This window comes from Micropterus dolomieu, linkage group LG12 (genome assembly GCF_021292245.1).
Source record: "Micropterus dolomieu isolate WLL.071019.BEF.003 ecotype Adirondacks linkage group LG12, ASM2129224v1, whole genome shotgun sequence".
NCBI lineage: Eukaryota > Metazoa > Chordata > Actinopteri > Centrarchiformes > Centrarchidae > Micropterus > Micropterus dolomieu.
This window is the reverse complement of record NC_060161.1, coordinates 32,441,936-32,457,590: the sequence shown is the minus strand read 5'-3', so window position 1 is coordinate 32,457,590 and position 15,655 is coordinate 32,441,936. Positions and strand designations below refer to the sequence as shown.

Here is a 15,655-nt window from a genome sequence, read left to right as displayed (position 1 = left end):
CAGCTGTTTAAATTTTTTCCCGTAAGTGTCCCATATTTTTAACCTCTTAAAAAAAATTTTTAAAAACCTGCTGTACCCTGTGTAACTTTTGCTGCAGATTAGCATTTCTTGTCAAATGAACTCTTGTTGTGATTATGAATTCAAAACACACTCAAACACACACACATTTACAATTAGGAGCATTTATTATGGCATTTACTCTTCGTATGAATAAAGTAATGTCATTATGGACATTAACACACACAGAGGGTAACAAGTGTCATATTTAGAAATGCTATAAGACTACAATCTGTTTTGCAAATTTTAAGAAAACATTGTAGCATATTAGCTGCTCCACTGGTTGATGTCAATGATATGAATCCATAAAGATAAACATTTAACAGGGTTGAAATGTCTTACAAAAGCAGGCTGGTGTTCATTGAAGTGTCAATTCAAATATCACTAAAAGTGTTGCTATTATCAGTATCACTAACAGTAACACTACAGCTGCTACTACATAATATTACTGTATATACTAATCCCAATATCACTGTTTATACTTATTCTACCTATACTAATATTATTGCTGCCATAATACTACTGCTAAATACTTGATGTAATTATTACACATTATAGCCTTTTGCTCTGATATAGTAAAATGTACTCAAATAATCCAGTCAAACGTACTCTTGTCTAATCTACACCAGTCCTTTTATATAGTTTACCAGTCATTACTCTTTGCTGTAATGACAACACAGCAGTTTTCCTGCCCTGTGTAGAAACAGCAGCGGTAAAACCAAACTGCTGGGCAGATTTAACCAGTTCCCAGATGCTAACATCACACATCCATCATAATGACTCAACAACTGTGATGCATCCAGAGAAACACACACAAGGAGCCCCACAAACCACAACCACAGCACTCCCAATATGACTGTGACCATGTGGAAAGCCCTCTGCTTTAATTGGTCAGCTCTCTCCTCATCCCGGCCCACACTTCCTGGCCCTGGTCGAATCAGAACACAGAGAACAGAAAAGCTGCAGAGAGAGACCACAAATAAGGAGATGACCAATAAGCAGAGTAATGGGATGCTGGGAAAATAAGGGGCATACGATGCTGTTATCCCAACCCATGCAAAGCTCAGCAGCCAAACACACACAACACTAATGTTTCTGATCCTGACCCCACCTGACTGTCTCAGGCCCAGGTAGGTGACGGGATGAACAACAGCCAGGTAACGCTCCACACAGGTCAGAATGTGAAAGAGCATCTCGCCAGGAAAAGTCATGGTAGAAACGTAGAGCCCTACTTTTGTCATCATTGGGAGATCAGTGTAGGCACCGCAAAAGAAGAAGATGCTCGCAACAACACTAGTCAGCTCCACGGCAGCCATCTGGTAGGTGAAGAAGTCGGAGTGGCTCATTGTCGTGGTGATGTTCTGCTGCCGCCATCGTCGGTGACCCAGGTAGAGGATGAGGATGCAGAGAGGGAGGATGAGAAGGATTTTGATGATGAAAAAGGTATAGTATATGAAAACAGCAGCCCTGGAGTCAAAGCACTGGAAGACGAGAAGATAGCTGGAGGAGTTGTCTGACATATCTGCTTGGATGGAGGCCTGAGGTGGAGACAGAGATAAAAGTGTAAAGAGAAAATCTCAAAGTATACCATTCACAGTCATTTAAAAAATAACACTACAACACAACAATTTTCTCAGGTGTCGTTATTGTTTAAACTTAAACCTGCATTAACTGATTGTTTTGGCTTCTTGTGGGGCAGCAGAAACAATCTGCAGACACAACATTTACATACTATTTTATCACCCTTTCAAGTTGATGAGGTGAACTTATTTCCACAGCCAGCTGTTTCAGAAGAACATGATACTTCGCGTGGAGTGCTGTTTGTGTCACCTGATGAATGTGAAGTCCTATGATAACCTTTTTGTAGCTAAAAAGGGCTTATAGTGAGTTTCAGCTTATTTTTTATCTAGCTGTTTTCTGAGAAAAAGCTGTTTAAAGCGCTTTAAAGTAAAGTAAATCTGAGAGAAGCTCACTATTTAGCAATAAATACAAACACAGCTGAAGCTGATGGGAACATCTTTAGTTTTGCACCTATTGGAGGGGCTTTTAATTCTTTATTTAGCTATTGCTAAATTGACTGATTTGTGACGCATTTGTGATCACCTTACATTAACAAAAATGCTGTTGTGCTAGATCTCAATGAGTAACAAAAGAGTTTTCTAAGGACTTCTAAGTAAACTTTCCCAATTTGTCTTGCTAAGCATGTTCTTAATAATAAGCTGTCAATTGCACCATAACAAGCATTAAATTGCTGAAATTGTGTTCTAAATAAGCAAGTGTTACCACATTAGAGCTCTGCGTCTGGTGAGCATAACATTCATTAACCAACTACAGCATTAGCTGGCAGCCAGCTAAAATGCCACTATTGTGAAACGTAATGTATTTCATGCAAGAAAATAAATGTTAATAAAGATATTTAAGAACATTTTATGAAAAATTCAAAATGTCTTATTAAATATAAATATATATTTTTTGAAATGACAGTATATTTTAATTAAAAAATAGTTTTAATTTAAAACAAAACAAACTTTCTACAGAGTTTAAGTAGTTTAAAGGTTTATCAAACCATTCAAACTGAGAGACGTTCTTGATACACTATTGTTTATATTTTGTGTAGTGATGTTAAAAATGAATAATTTTCTGTTGGAACACAATTGTGTTAAAAATTGCTCAAAACATCATGATGGTATTTTGTTTGTCTCAACATATGAACTGAGAACGATTAAGTTATTAAAGGACACCCACCTGGAGGGTAATGTTTCTTTTTTACCCCGCTTTGTCTCCAAAGTCACTTGCTGTTGCTCCTTGGTATCTGGTCCACACATACTGTATGTTAATGTTTGAGTGAGTGTTTGTGGTGGTCACGTGTCAGAGTGACAGGCAGGACTGAGGTTTTTTTGCATGTAGTAAAACAAACAAAAGATTTTGTGATGCATATTTTAAATCACAGCAGGCAAATTCTCTTTTGCTATAATCCTTCCACAGGGAGCAGGGTCCTCTGCTAAACTACAGCACTCATAGTTGGGTTGAATGCCAGGAATTGAGGTCCCAGTATTTCCCAGGAGTCCTTGCACAATCTGTTCCCATGTCTATACCTGGGATTTTTATTACGTGTGCTTGTGAGTTTGCACACTGATGACTGTCATACTTAAAGAAAGCTTCTCTGAACTCATTAACACTACCTAATGTAACATGTTTTGTAATCTGACCTGGAAAAGTCAATATTAAAGTGATAATGTCAACTTTTCATCTTCAGGGTTCATGCAATACATTTTCATGCTAAAACAGCAGCACAGTGAAATCTTGGGTCGGCAGGAAGATGGTCATGCACTCCCCTGTAAGCACCCGGATGAAAGTGAAGGGACAATTTTCAGAGCATGTGATGAAAAAATATAATCTAAATTATTATCATTATATCATCATTATTAGAATCATCATTATCATTATACCTAAATTACTCGCAATAATAGATAAGCTCAACTCAAGTCTTGTTGTAACAGTGTTATTTACAAATCAGACTTGTGTAATTCATTATTTACTTACCTTAATGATGCAGCAACTGCCCTTCTACAGTTGTAACACGACAGCATTTCGCCACAACAAGACAGCATTTCGCCACAACAAGACAGCATTTCGCCACAACATTCGTTTTGTGGCAAATTGCTGTTGTGGTTTGCACTTCAAGGCAAGACTGAGAACAACTCTCTCCATTTCTGGCTGAAGGACATTGGCTCCCTATTTGTTTCAGAATTAATTAAAATACTTTAAAGCCCTACATGGTTTGGCTCCTCTAAATATTTAAGATCTTTTAAGTGCTTACTCTACACCTAAGATCTGGCAACCAAATGTTGTGTTCCTATTCAGTTCAGCTTTACAACATACCAAAAAATATGGCTCCATGCTTGTTGTTCTTGTTTCAAATCAAACCATATTTCAAAAATTATTATTAACACGTTAAGTACTGAATATTAAAATCAAGTGGATTGGTGTTTATTCAAATTCAAACAGTAACTAACGGGTTTAGCAAAGGGTCAAGTAGAGGCATCTGACAGAGCTGTAAGAGCTTGAGAGTACCAGGTTGTGGAGGTGTAGATTGGTCTAGATTTTAATGCATTTTTTAAACATGTTCAACCTATATAGTGTGTTATGTTGTCCTAAATTAAGTTGGTCTTTCTCTTTCTTCTTCTCTGTGTGTTCATCCAGTCATCAATACAAATGGACATGTCAGTCAATTCCTCCTCCAATTCCTCCCTCAATCCTTCACTTGGTACTTGCCTCACCTCCAGAACGTCCATTTTCATCTCTACAGCCCTCGCCATCAGCTTCACCCTCCTCCTCCTCCCCCACTCCATCCTTGTCCTCTATGTGGGCTACCAACGATGGAGGAAACAGCGCTCTGTTGCCACCGCAGCGACGACAAGCCACTCTGACATCTTTACCTTTAACATGGTTGTCTTGGAGATGGTCAGTGTGTTGGGGTCTTGCTTATTCTCTTATGGCACCTACACTAATCAAACGAGTATAACAGTGGGGATGTACATGTTCACCATCACCACACCTGGAGTAACTCTATTTCACCTACTGACGTGTGTGGAGCGCTACCTGGCCGTTGTTCACCCCGTCACCTACCTGAGCTTGAGACAGGTGGGCGGGGTCAAGATCAGAAACATCAGCATTGGGTGTATTTGGCTGCTTTGCTTTGGATGGTTATGTCTATACAGAGTGTTTGGCCAATATTTCACCAGCATCACAGCTTTTTGCCTCTTTATTTTTTCCTTAGTAGTCGTCTCTTTCTGCAGCCTTTCTATCCTCTGCATTCTGATTCGTCCAGGACCAGGGGAAGTGGATGGGAAAAGAGAGCGGGTTGACCAATCAAAGCAGAGGGCTTTCAACACCATCATGGCCATAATGGGAGCTCTGTGGTTGAGGTTCTTGAGCTCCTTGCTTTCCATTGTGATATATTTTTCAGCAACATTAAGCTCCAGTGATATTTGTTTAGTGAAGTTGTCTGCAGTCTGGTTCGCTCTGCTGTTCCTACATCGGGCAGGAAAACTGCCATGTTGTAAACAAAACACTGAGTCAACTTAAGAAATGGGATCGATGTAATGGGCTGCAGCACTTCATCATTGATTAAGGAAATTCCAGTCTGGTAAATGATTGAGCAATGCTGTATAGTAGCCTAATAATGTTAGCACATTGATCCTTCTTCCACTCCTGCGTTTTAGAGCCTATCAGGGTCCGCATTGGCACGCATTAATTTCTAGCTCCACCCGATTAAAATGGAGGCTCTGCCTTTATTTACCCGTTGCCATGGTGAATCGTAATATTGGAGCTCCATTGATGATGGCTTTTTTCATCCCCACGCATGCGCTTCAATCAGGCTCAACATACTCAGAGTTGCATGAACTTATTCTAATCAGCTGGTACTGAAAATTCAGAGTTTCCCATCTCAGGCTCAATCAACACGGAGCTCAGGGATTAGCTCAGAGTTTGTTAAGCCTGCTTTCTGAAACAGGGCTCTGGTGTCCTGCGTCTGTGTCCTCAACTAGCTCACACACTGCAAACCTTTTACATTATTATTATATTATTGTTCAACAACAGTCTTCTTCAGAAATTCACAATGATTGTTTTAGCAGCATGTGAACGAAATAAGCATGTACACACAAAGAGTGAGCGGACACACAGGAGTTCTGGTTGTGCTCTAATTTCAAAAGGGATCAGTCTTAGTTCACAGGTTATTTGAATTCACTTAAATGGACAGATGAAATGAAGCAGTGAAACAGTCAACACCAGTGCTGTTTCACAAAACATCAGCACTGTAGCTACAGAAGATATAATTAACTTGAAATTTGATTGGGATTAATTCTTTAGCTCTTCAGGACTGTAGAACTAAACTTCAAACTATGATGGTCTATGCATCAATTTTGCACATGCAGGGCTCAACAGTCAAGTTAGAAATAAATAATATGCAAAGTCTGCCTTGACTTTTAAAATAAATTCAAAAACAAAACGCCTATGTCAGTAACCTCCTTGGCTCCCTCAAATTCCTCCCTTGATTCAGTACCCCCCTTTATTGCTCCACCTATAATGTTATTTGCACAGCTTTCACCGTCACCAGGTCCATCCTCTTTCCCCCTCTCTCGATCCTCATCCTGGGTCATCCACGATGGCAAGCTACTCTGACATCTTCACCTGCCACGTGGCTGCCATGGAGCTGAACTGGGTCTCGTGGTCACCCTTCTTGTTCTACCCATTCTCACACCCAAGTCGTCACATATGGAAACTTGGCCATGACCTCTTGTTGTCAGTTTTTAACATACTGGGAAGTCCTTCCATCATTGCTCAAACCTACAAGTAGACCTAGTATAAATAACTCTGAAGTTTGCGTACAGCGGTGGTCCTGGTGGTTGGATGGGTTAGACATTGGACTTTCATCCAGGAGGTCAGTGTTTGTTTCCTGCATGAAACAAATAGTCAACAATGATTCTTTGTAGCTTCAACTATAACTTAACTGAAGTAAGTTACATAACTTAAGTGACACACTTATTTCAACCCAAACCATGATATTTTCCTAAACCTAACCAAGTAGTTTTGGTGCCTAAACCTAACAAAACTGAGTTCAAAGAACGAGTTGACCAATCAAAACAAAGAACGTTCGTCACCGTTATGGCTATAATGCAAGTGCTGTGGTTGTGGTTTGTAGGGCTTCTTGTTTCTGCTGCTCAGAACATATCAGCACTGCTGAACCCCAGTGTCGGCTGTGTGGTGAAGACGTCTGCATTCTGGTTTAACCCAGCAGTTTGGTGTTACCTCTGCTGTATCTACTCAGGGCAGGAAAACTGTCATGTTGCTGTTATAACAATGCGTAAGGAGAAGCATTGGATTACATTTGATTGGAGGATTAAGAGTATATCTGACTTTATCAGACCCATGGACAGCTTGTTTTATCAGATTATTCTTTTCAATCCCACTTGTAGTGTTGCTGTGATGTTTGTCCAAATAGTTGTATTCCTCAAACTGGGGTGCAATTTGAATCATTTTTGTCTAAACTCACATTATAAAGTGGTCAGTGTTGTTGGGAGTTTTGCTAGGGTGGTTGCTTTGTTTGTCGCTAAGGTTTTGGTGCTTGCTATGTACTAATATGATATTTGAGGTGGTTGGGAGAGTGTATTTTGTAATTGGTATGGTGAAACTGGGTAGTTGGTTGCTAGTAGGGCTGCAACTAACGATTATTTTTATTATCAGTTAATCTGTTGACTATATTCTATACATTCTCACTCCCAACTCGTCACATGGGCCCTTGGTCAAGACCCCTTGGTGTCCCTTTTAACGCCCTGTGTTCCCCCTTAGTATTGATTTTGGACGTATAAGGCTCCGTGGTCAAGTTAACAATTATAAACATGCAACATCTGGTTATTTCTGGACTTTAAAAACTAGTGGTGAATTGTGTGAAATGGCAAATGGTTAACATTGTGAATTGTTGCGGTTTGGGTAGATTTAGGCACCAATAGTACCTCGTTAGGTTTAGGAACAGATCATGGTTTGGGTTAAAAATCATTCAAACGTTACTTCACTAAAAACAATCAGTTTTGACTTTGTTTCACATGGGAAACAAATACTGGTTTCCTGGGCGAAAGTCCAGTTTCTGAACCCCCCCCCCGACCACCTCCTTACTTGGACTTTTCTGTTATTTATATCCTACAACAGCTTTTAGCGTTCACACATGACACTACAGGGCTTCCCCAGTGCATTGAACTATGATGCTAAGAGGCTTGTCAATGCGTTACAAACTGATGCCAGTGGGTCTTGAACATGCTTCCATATGTGACAACTTGGAAAATCATGAAAAATGTGCACTTCTACGGTCCACGGTGATGTGTTGTACAACTAATTAAGATTCAGTTCACTATAATGTATGACAGGAAAGGAACAGCATCAAATCCTGAAGTGTGAGAAGCTGGAAGCAGGCGATGTTTGCAATTTTTCTAAGAAATAATAGAAATCATTTGTCTGTCTTCCAGATATTTTTCTGTCATGCACAGACTTGGAGCAGACAAGTGCTTTGAACAATAAAACTTGTTAAAACACCAGTCTTTGTCATCTGAATCCTGTCAAATGTTCATATTAATGAATCAATGGATTTTTTTGGAAACATTAAGACTATTTGAGTGTTAATCATCAAAGTTGCAGTATAGTAATGTAACTTTATAAGTAATAAATGTGACAATACTTACTCTCAATTTTAATTGTGTGTGTTTTGGATGTGTGATCTCTGCAGCTCATATGATGAACTGATGCAGAACAAAGTGCTTTGTATAAGAATGCTGAAAGTGTTTTGTTATTTTAGCAAGAATCCACCCGGCTGAGAAGAGAAATGCAGTCTCACCTGTTTCTCTTACACACCTTAGATAAAACACACACAAACACTATTCACACTGACACACATCTATCAATAGTTGGAGCAGATATCAGAACAGTTGTCAGTGAGTTTGGAGACGCAGGAAAAGAAGCTACTGAAATGGGTGTTTAAAACATCAGCACAGATGTGGTTAGTAATGTGTATTTATGCTTAAAAAATCCCCCAATCAGAAATTACCTGGAGACATATTCAATAAATACTTAATTTTTATATTATATGTTGGTATATGAAACTCTTAAATTTATTTTTCACACTATTGTGCCACATGGAGGCCAGCTTGCAGCAACAGCACCACTATTTGAATATCATTTCAATCATTTGTGCTGCATGGGGCTGCATGATCTATAGAGATCTGAATTGAGATTACATAACACAAACACACAGTCAATTATGTCTATTCCTTCATTTTAATACAGTGATGTCATACATAATTATTTATAAATATGATTGTACTAGACTATACATTATTATACAAATGTATTTAATAGTGCACACATAGGTGATTAATCCTAAACATTTAAGCTTTTCTACAAATTTCCAAAAATGTAAAGGAAAAACAATTTAAAATATATTGGTGCCAACGACATAGCAGTCTAACTTTGGTTCATTTAATTGTTCTCCTAAGATAACAGCATTAAACATATACTTTAAGCTTGACATTTACCTTCAGTGGTATGTCTTATTAGTTTAAGCTTCCAAGGATCCACCACTTTGATCCACACTGAAATATCTTAACTTTTGGATTGCCATTCATTTTTGTATAATCATTGTCCCCAGAGGATGACACCTTATTAATTTGCTGATGTAGGGCAACTATCAGGTAAAACATTCTCAGTACTTTGGTTATGAACCAATACGTACTAAACTACTTCTTTTCAGATCAGCCTTAACTATCCTTTTTGTTTAGTGGTAGTCAACAAATATTAGCATGCTAAAATGCTACATAGTGGTCGTACCGATGGTGCTAAAGGGGTCTATTCTTGGTCTATTACTATTTACATTATACATGAATGACAATATTCTTCCAAATCAGTGCGGCAACGTCCGTCTTAATGCAGATTACTGTATATCACTGGTTTTTGCCTCCAACCCAAGATCTTACAAATCTTCTGTCTTTGATACTAATATATTACTAGATATTATATACATTATAAACTTATTTTAAATAAGTGCTTAAATGTGGCTACAGTTTTAAACTTTTAATGGTACCTAAATGACTCTTACTGACTCATAAAATTCCTGACTGTCATTAAAGATTCAAAATCTAAATTTTACCCCCAATTATAAAATAATTTCTTAAATTATTTTAAAATACCCTCATCCTGATTCAGTCTTTGGTTTACAACATTGTAATTTTCCTGCCCGCTGTAGAAACAGCAAAGGTAACACAAATCTGCTGGGCAGATCGAACCAGGATGCGGAAAACCACCACACACACAAGTCAATAAGAATTGATGAAGTGTAAATTACAGTGGAAAGCAGATTCCCCCCAAATCTTAACAATAGCACTGCCATTATAGCCATGATGGTGTGGAAAGCCCTCTGCTTTGATTGGTCAACCCGCTCCCTGTTCCCACCCACTTCCCCCGGCCTGGGACGCTTGAGAGTGTGGAGAACTGAAATGCTGCAAAATGAGATGACGATTAAGAAGAAAACAATAGTGCAGTAATATAAGATCAAATTTAACATATTGCTGCTTAGACAATTTACAGCTAACCACCCGAAGCTCAATAACCAAACACATCCAGTGCAGATGTTTCTGATCCTGACTCCACCCGCCTGTCGCAGGCGCAGGTGGATGATGGGGTGAACAACAGCCAGGTAGAGCTCTGCACAGGTCAGGAGTTGAAACAGAGCCTGTCCTAGGGAGTTAACAGACGAGATGCTTGAACCCACTGACACCATCTGTGGGAGATTGATGTAGCCACTCCAAAAACAGAAGACGAAACCCAAGTATTCGATCAGCTGCATGGCGATGGAGTGATAGGTGAAGAGGTCAGAGTGACTTGTTACAGCCATGGAAACGGAGCGCTGTTTCCTCCACTGTTGGTATCCCAGGCAGAGGACGAAGAGGAGAAGAGGGAGGAAGAGGAGGTGGATGATGGAGAGAGTAGAGAAGATGTAGATGCTCATTTTGGACCTGAAACATTTGTTGAAGAGAGGGGGGAAGGAGGAGTTGGAGGAGGAGAGGTTATGAGGAAGAAGGGAGGGGTCCTCAAAGGATGAATAGTTGACTGACATATTTATATATGTGGAGGCCTGAAGAGAACAAAGAGAGGGGACGAGAGACAGAATGTTAAAATCAAATGGAGAAAGTAAATAATCTCTCTGATATTCATGATCATGAAATGAGGTTTTTCAATTAAACTCCCCCTAAAATGTATGGCCCTTTATCAAAGCTGCAACTTGATGCTAACAAAAATAAAAGAAATCTGTTTTATTTTTTTGTTTAGCTTGACATTCAGGGTAACCAGGCGTGGACAGTAACAAAGTGGTGAAACTACAACGCGGTGGTGATGTAGCAGTGGATAAAACACATGCCTTTGGTGTGAGACACCCTGGTTCAAGTCCACTGTGAAACCAATGTGTCCCTGAGCAAGACACTTAACCCCTAGTTGCTCCAGAGGCGTGTGACATCTGACATATATAGCAATTGTATTGCAATTGCTTTGGATAAAAGCGGCAGCTAAATGTAAATAACCATGTGTTGCCAATCAACGCTTGGCCCTGTATCTTAAAGAGTATCCACGTAAAAGGGTCAAAAGGGACTGAGAGAACCATGTAACCATCTGATCTATATACATAGAAAACCAATGTTTCTCAGTTCAATCCTGAATCTTCTGCCTAGATGTAGTCTTTCTTCACCTACAGTTATGTTCGTCAATGGCAGAAGTTACATGTGCTATTTTTTTATGGTTCAGGTTCTCTACACTACTCAGAATCAGAGGTTGAACTGACAAGAATTATTTCATGATAGATTTTAAAAAGTAATCAAAGAAGACATTTTGGATAAAATACTGAAAGGAATAAACACATTTAACTTCACATAAATCAGTGGTTTCCCAAACAATACCAACTTAGCTAATTGAAATACTAAAACATATCTGAAAGCCTGAATATGCATTTTACTGTGTGAGAACATGAAAGTTGATTAAGCGTATTAGTGTAATTAGAACCAGAAGTTATCAACAAGATCAGTGAAACAAATCAAACTTTAAATAAAGTCATCACAAAGAATCATTTTTTGAAGATATCAACAGTCTCTTCAAAAGTGAATTAATAACTAATTCTAAATGTTAAATAAATGTGTAAATTTTAAAGAACACCCACCTTCACAGAGTTTCTTTCTGATTTGTCTTTCTCCTGTGTCTCTCTGTGACTGCTGTTTACTGATGTCTGGTATAAATTTATCCTACCTGTGATTATGGTGTGTGTGTGTGTGTGTGTGTGTGTGTTGACTATGATGTTTGTGTGTGTGTGAGGAACAGGTGTGAGCAGGACTGTGAATTTTTTTGCAATTCATATTTTATTTTTTACGGTAAATTACAACAGGCAAATATATTTTTCACATTATTGTGCCATGGGGAGGTCAGATCACAGCAACTGCACGACTATTTGACTATCGTGGCAATCATCTCTGCATCAGGTTGTCATCTGTGCTGCACGACCTGCATACAGATTATACAGAGAAAACACACAAGTAAGTAAATTATAATGACATTTATTCCTATAATTTAAAAGCAGTGATGCCTTACATCATTTTACAATAATAACACTGTACTGCATTTTTAATATAATTTTAAATGACTCATAAACAAAGAAGTGTGTATTCAAATCAAATCCTGTCATTTAGCACAGCACAACTGTCTGTTTGTGTGCAAACAGACTCCAACGTTGTCCACCAAATCTTCTCACAAAAACACAGAGTGCAAATATTTTGTTGTCCAAGACGATCGAAGATGCAGTCAGTCTGATAATCAATGCAGACTGGGACTGCTACAGTATTATTTATACACTTTAAGCTTCACATTTACCTCGGTGGTATCACAGAAGGTCTTATTAGTTTAGACTTTGTCATGCGGCATTGCTGTAGAGCAGTGTAGGCTCTACTGTTTGTTACTGGGTTTTTAAAATTATGTACTATTCCACGTATTTGTGAGTTGTGTCGAATAAGAGTGACAGAGAGCAGCAGACACACACAGGCAGGAGAGGATCTCTTCCCCGCAGATCATCACAGTGAGAGATGGTTCTTTAACTTCATTAGTGCAGAAGAATCAACACACTCCAGTTGGGCTCAAGCCCTAATGGAGTTATATAACTAAAGTTCAGGAACAGGACCGTGACTCTCTCTCTCAATTATTCAGTCACCTGCGCCTCATTCAATTACGCCAATTCAACCACCCATGCTTCACTTTTTTCATTCATCTGTGCCTCTCTAATCGGATCACCTGCACAAAGGCATATAAGCCTGTCTAACCCCCTTCTCTCCTGTTTCTCAGTTCTCACATCCCTCCCCCCAAACCCAGTTCCTCACCTCTTTCAAGGGGCATTTCAATGCCCCAGTGGACAGCACTGCGACCTCACAGCAAGAAGGTCCTGGATTCAGACCTCACTCAGCCCAGGCTGTTTTGTGTGGCGTTTGTATGTTCTCCCTGTGTTTGCGTGGGTTTCCCCCGGGTGCTCTGGTTTCCTCCCACTATCAAAGACATGCATGGAAAAAATCCATAATTCTGCCAAAGTAACTGTTCTTTTTCAACCACAGAAACTACTGGGGGGTTGATAAGCAAGCCGCTTACCGAGATGAGCCACCGCCCTGAGTCTCGACCCCCAGGTTCCTAGCCTTCATCCCTCTCCCCTACAAGCCCTCCATAATAAATACTGCTCATTTTCCGAAATAAACTACCTTTTCATACGTCACATTGGAGTGGTCTTTGTTAGTGAATTGAATGTAAATCAAAAATATTGGGGTAGTTTTGCTTGGTATGGCCACTGACCAGAAAATGAAATGTTTACAATGTAAAATCACAAAGGTTCCCTTTTCTAATGGCAGCTGCTGTAGTGGAACGGATGTGTCTTTAAACATGGAAAGTAAACTTTTTTCGAAAAGGAAGATGAAATGCTGAATGAGAGACTTCAGTGAGTTACAGAAGCTAATGCACAAGAAGCTAGACAGGAAGTGATGTCATGACTTTCTGTAAAAAAAAATGAATCAATATGTTTATCGCCAGAAATCTGTAGTGTGTAATGGATTTCACCTTTGAGTTATTGTTTCTTTACATACAGTGACACATAAGACCTGGGGCCTCATTTATAAGTGTTTTTTTTATTATGTTTTCATTCCTTAGTGTACTGTACAACTCCTCCCCACTCCTCCTCTCTCTACCTCCTCCACCTTCTTCTTCACCTCCTCCTCCCTACTCCTGCTCTGCCTCCTCAACCTTTTTTTTTTTTACAACTGCTTACACAGGTTTTCAAAACTATGTCTCCCTTTTTCAAAACTACACACACAATTCCCCAAACTGCTCACACAAAATGCAAAATGCTTCTTATGTCCTTCAAAATGAAACACTGCATTGAAAATGCCATAAACACATCCCAGAATGAAGCATTGGCATCAGATGGCAAACACTTTTTTCATAATAATAAATGATTGGATATACCATATACACACTGTTGTTCTAAATCTAAAGCTCTTTTGTCTTTCATAGGATCATGTGTACATTTCCATACAATGTTCTTGAGTGAAAGTAATCTGCTGAAAAGTGCACTGTAAACATCAATGCAATGTTAGCACAGTGTACAATATATACCTAATACGAGAACAAGAAACCATAAACATTAAAACTAAGAGTATTATTTTTACTTTTATTGCTAAAAATTAATACTTATTTTGAAATACTGTACTGTTGAAATAACCATTAGATTGATTTCTGAAGGTTCAAATTATGGTTGCCAATTTAAAATGACTCAAGTTTGGCTTTTATCAACCTGTGGTGATCACATGATCAATAATTGTGGCATCAGTGATGGCTCTCCTTCTTTCTCTTCTTTGCCCACATCCTCTTCGTCCTCGTCGTCGTCCTCCTCTTCCAACTCTTCATCCTTGAACTTGTCCTCGATGTCTCCCTCCTTCTCCCCTTGCTCTCTGTCCATTGTTGGTATCCAATGTTCAAAACAGGTAATCTGACCTTTGACCTATGTATAGGTCTACTGTATACTAAAGCAGTGATTGGTTAGTGATCAGTTAAGCTGTTAGTGTTTGCACATGTGAGGAGTGGCTGTGTGACTTGGTGAATAAAGTGTAGCATTTTGATTGATAGGATAAGGAAAACAAGTCACTTTCTGTTAGATGTTTCTAGAGGTGTCTTAGGTAGATAATTGTGTGTAGTGTTTTGAAAAAGGAGTTTTATGTAATTGAAAACTGAGTGAAAGGCTGAGAAATAGCTAATGGTTTTGGATATTTCAGGTGTAGTTTTGCTGTTTGAGTGAGACGTTTCAAAAATTGTGTGACATGTAAAGAGTTTGTTTGTAAGCAGTTCTAAAATATTTCTAATATCTATATATATATATAATATCTATTGAAAATTCTGATTGATGTGTTATCAATTTCGACACTTTGTGTTTCCACATGGGTAGCTGTGTGCTAACTGAGCTCACCCTGTGCTGATTGAGTGAACAATATCGAATGCCAGTGCTTTCTGATGTAGGCAATGAGAAATGAAGGGATTTGTAGAGTTTAGAGAAATGGTGTGCTTTTTGAAAAATTGAGTTATGGTTTTGAAATTGTAGTTCAAAAGACTGGTTATAGTGTTTAAGCAATTGAGAAAAACTGTATTGCCATTTGCTCTGATACAGTAAAATGCACTCTTAAATGATCCAGTCAAACGAGTCAAACGTACTCTTGTCTAAACCACACCAGTCCTTTCTAGTACTCTTTGTTGTAACGACGACACAGCAGTTTCCCAGCCCTATGTAGAAACAGCAGCGGTAAAACCAAACTGCTGGGCAGATTAAACCAGTTTCCAGATACATCACACATCCACAAACCACAACCACAGCACTCCCAATATGGCTGTGACCGTGTGGAAAGCCCTCTGCTTTAATTGGTCAGCACTCTCCTCATCCCACACTTCCTGGCCCTGGTCGAATCAGAACACAGAGAACAGAAAAGCTGCAGAG

At 39.0% G+C, this 15,655-nt stretch overlaps 1 protein-coding gene across 2 annotated transcripts; it reads right to left on the bottom strand.

The window, feature by feature from the left end:
- Positions 1–204: 204 nt before the first annotated feature.
- Positions 205–1,622, bottom strand: LOC123980989. 2 transcript variants are annotated; one of them, XM_046065584.1, is made up of 2 exons: positions 1,169–1,622; positions 205–1,017 (listed from the first exon to the last, which is right to left on the bottom strand). In XM_046065584.1, the coding sequence occupies exons 1-2, from the start codon at positions 1,575–1,577 to the stop codon at positions 995–997; spliced, it is 432 nt and encodes a 143-aa protein (XP_045921540.1). In that variant the 5' UTR covers positions 1,578–1,622; the 3' UTR covers positions 205–994. The 2 variants fall into 2 exon arrangements, with proteins under 2 accessions (XP_045921540.1, XP_045921539.1); XM_046065583.1 differs by having other exon boundaries at positions 205–985.
- Positions 1,623–15,655: the final 14,033 nt, after the last annotated feature.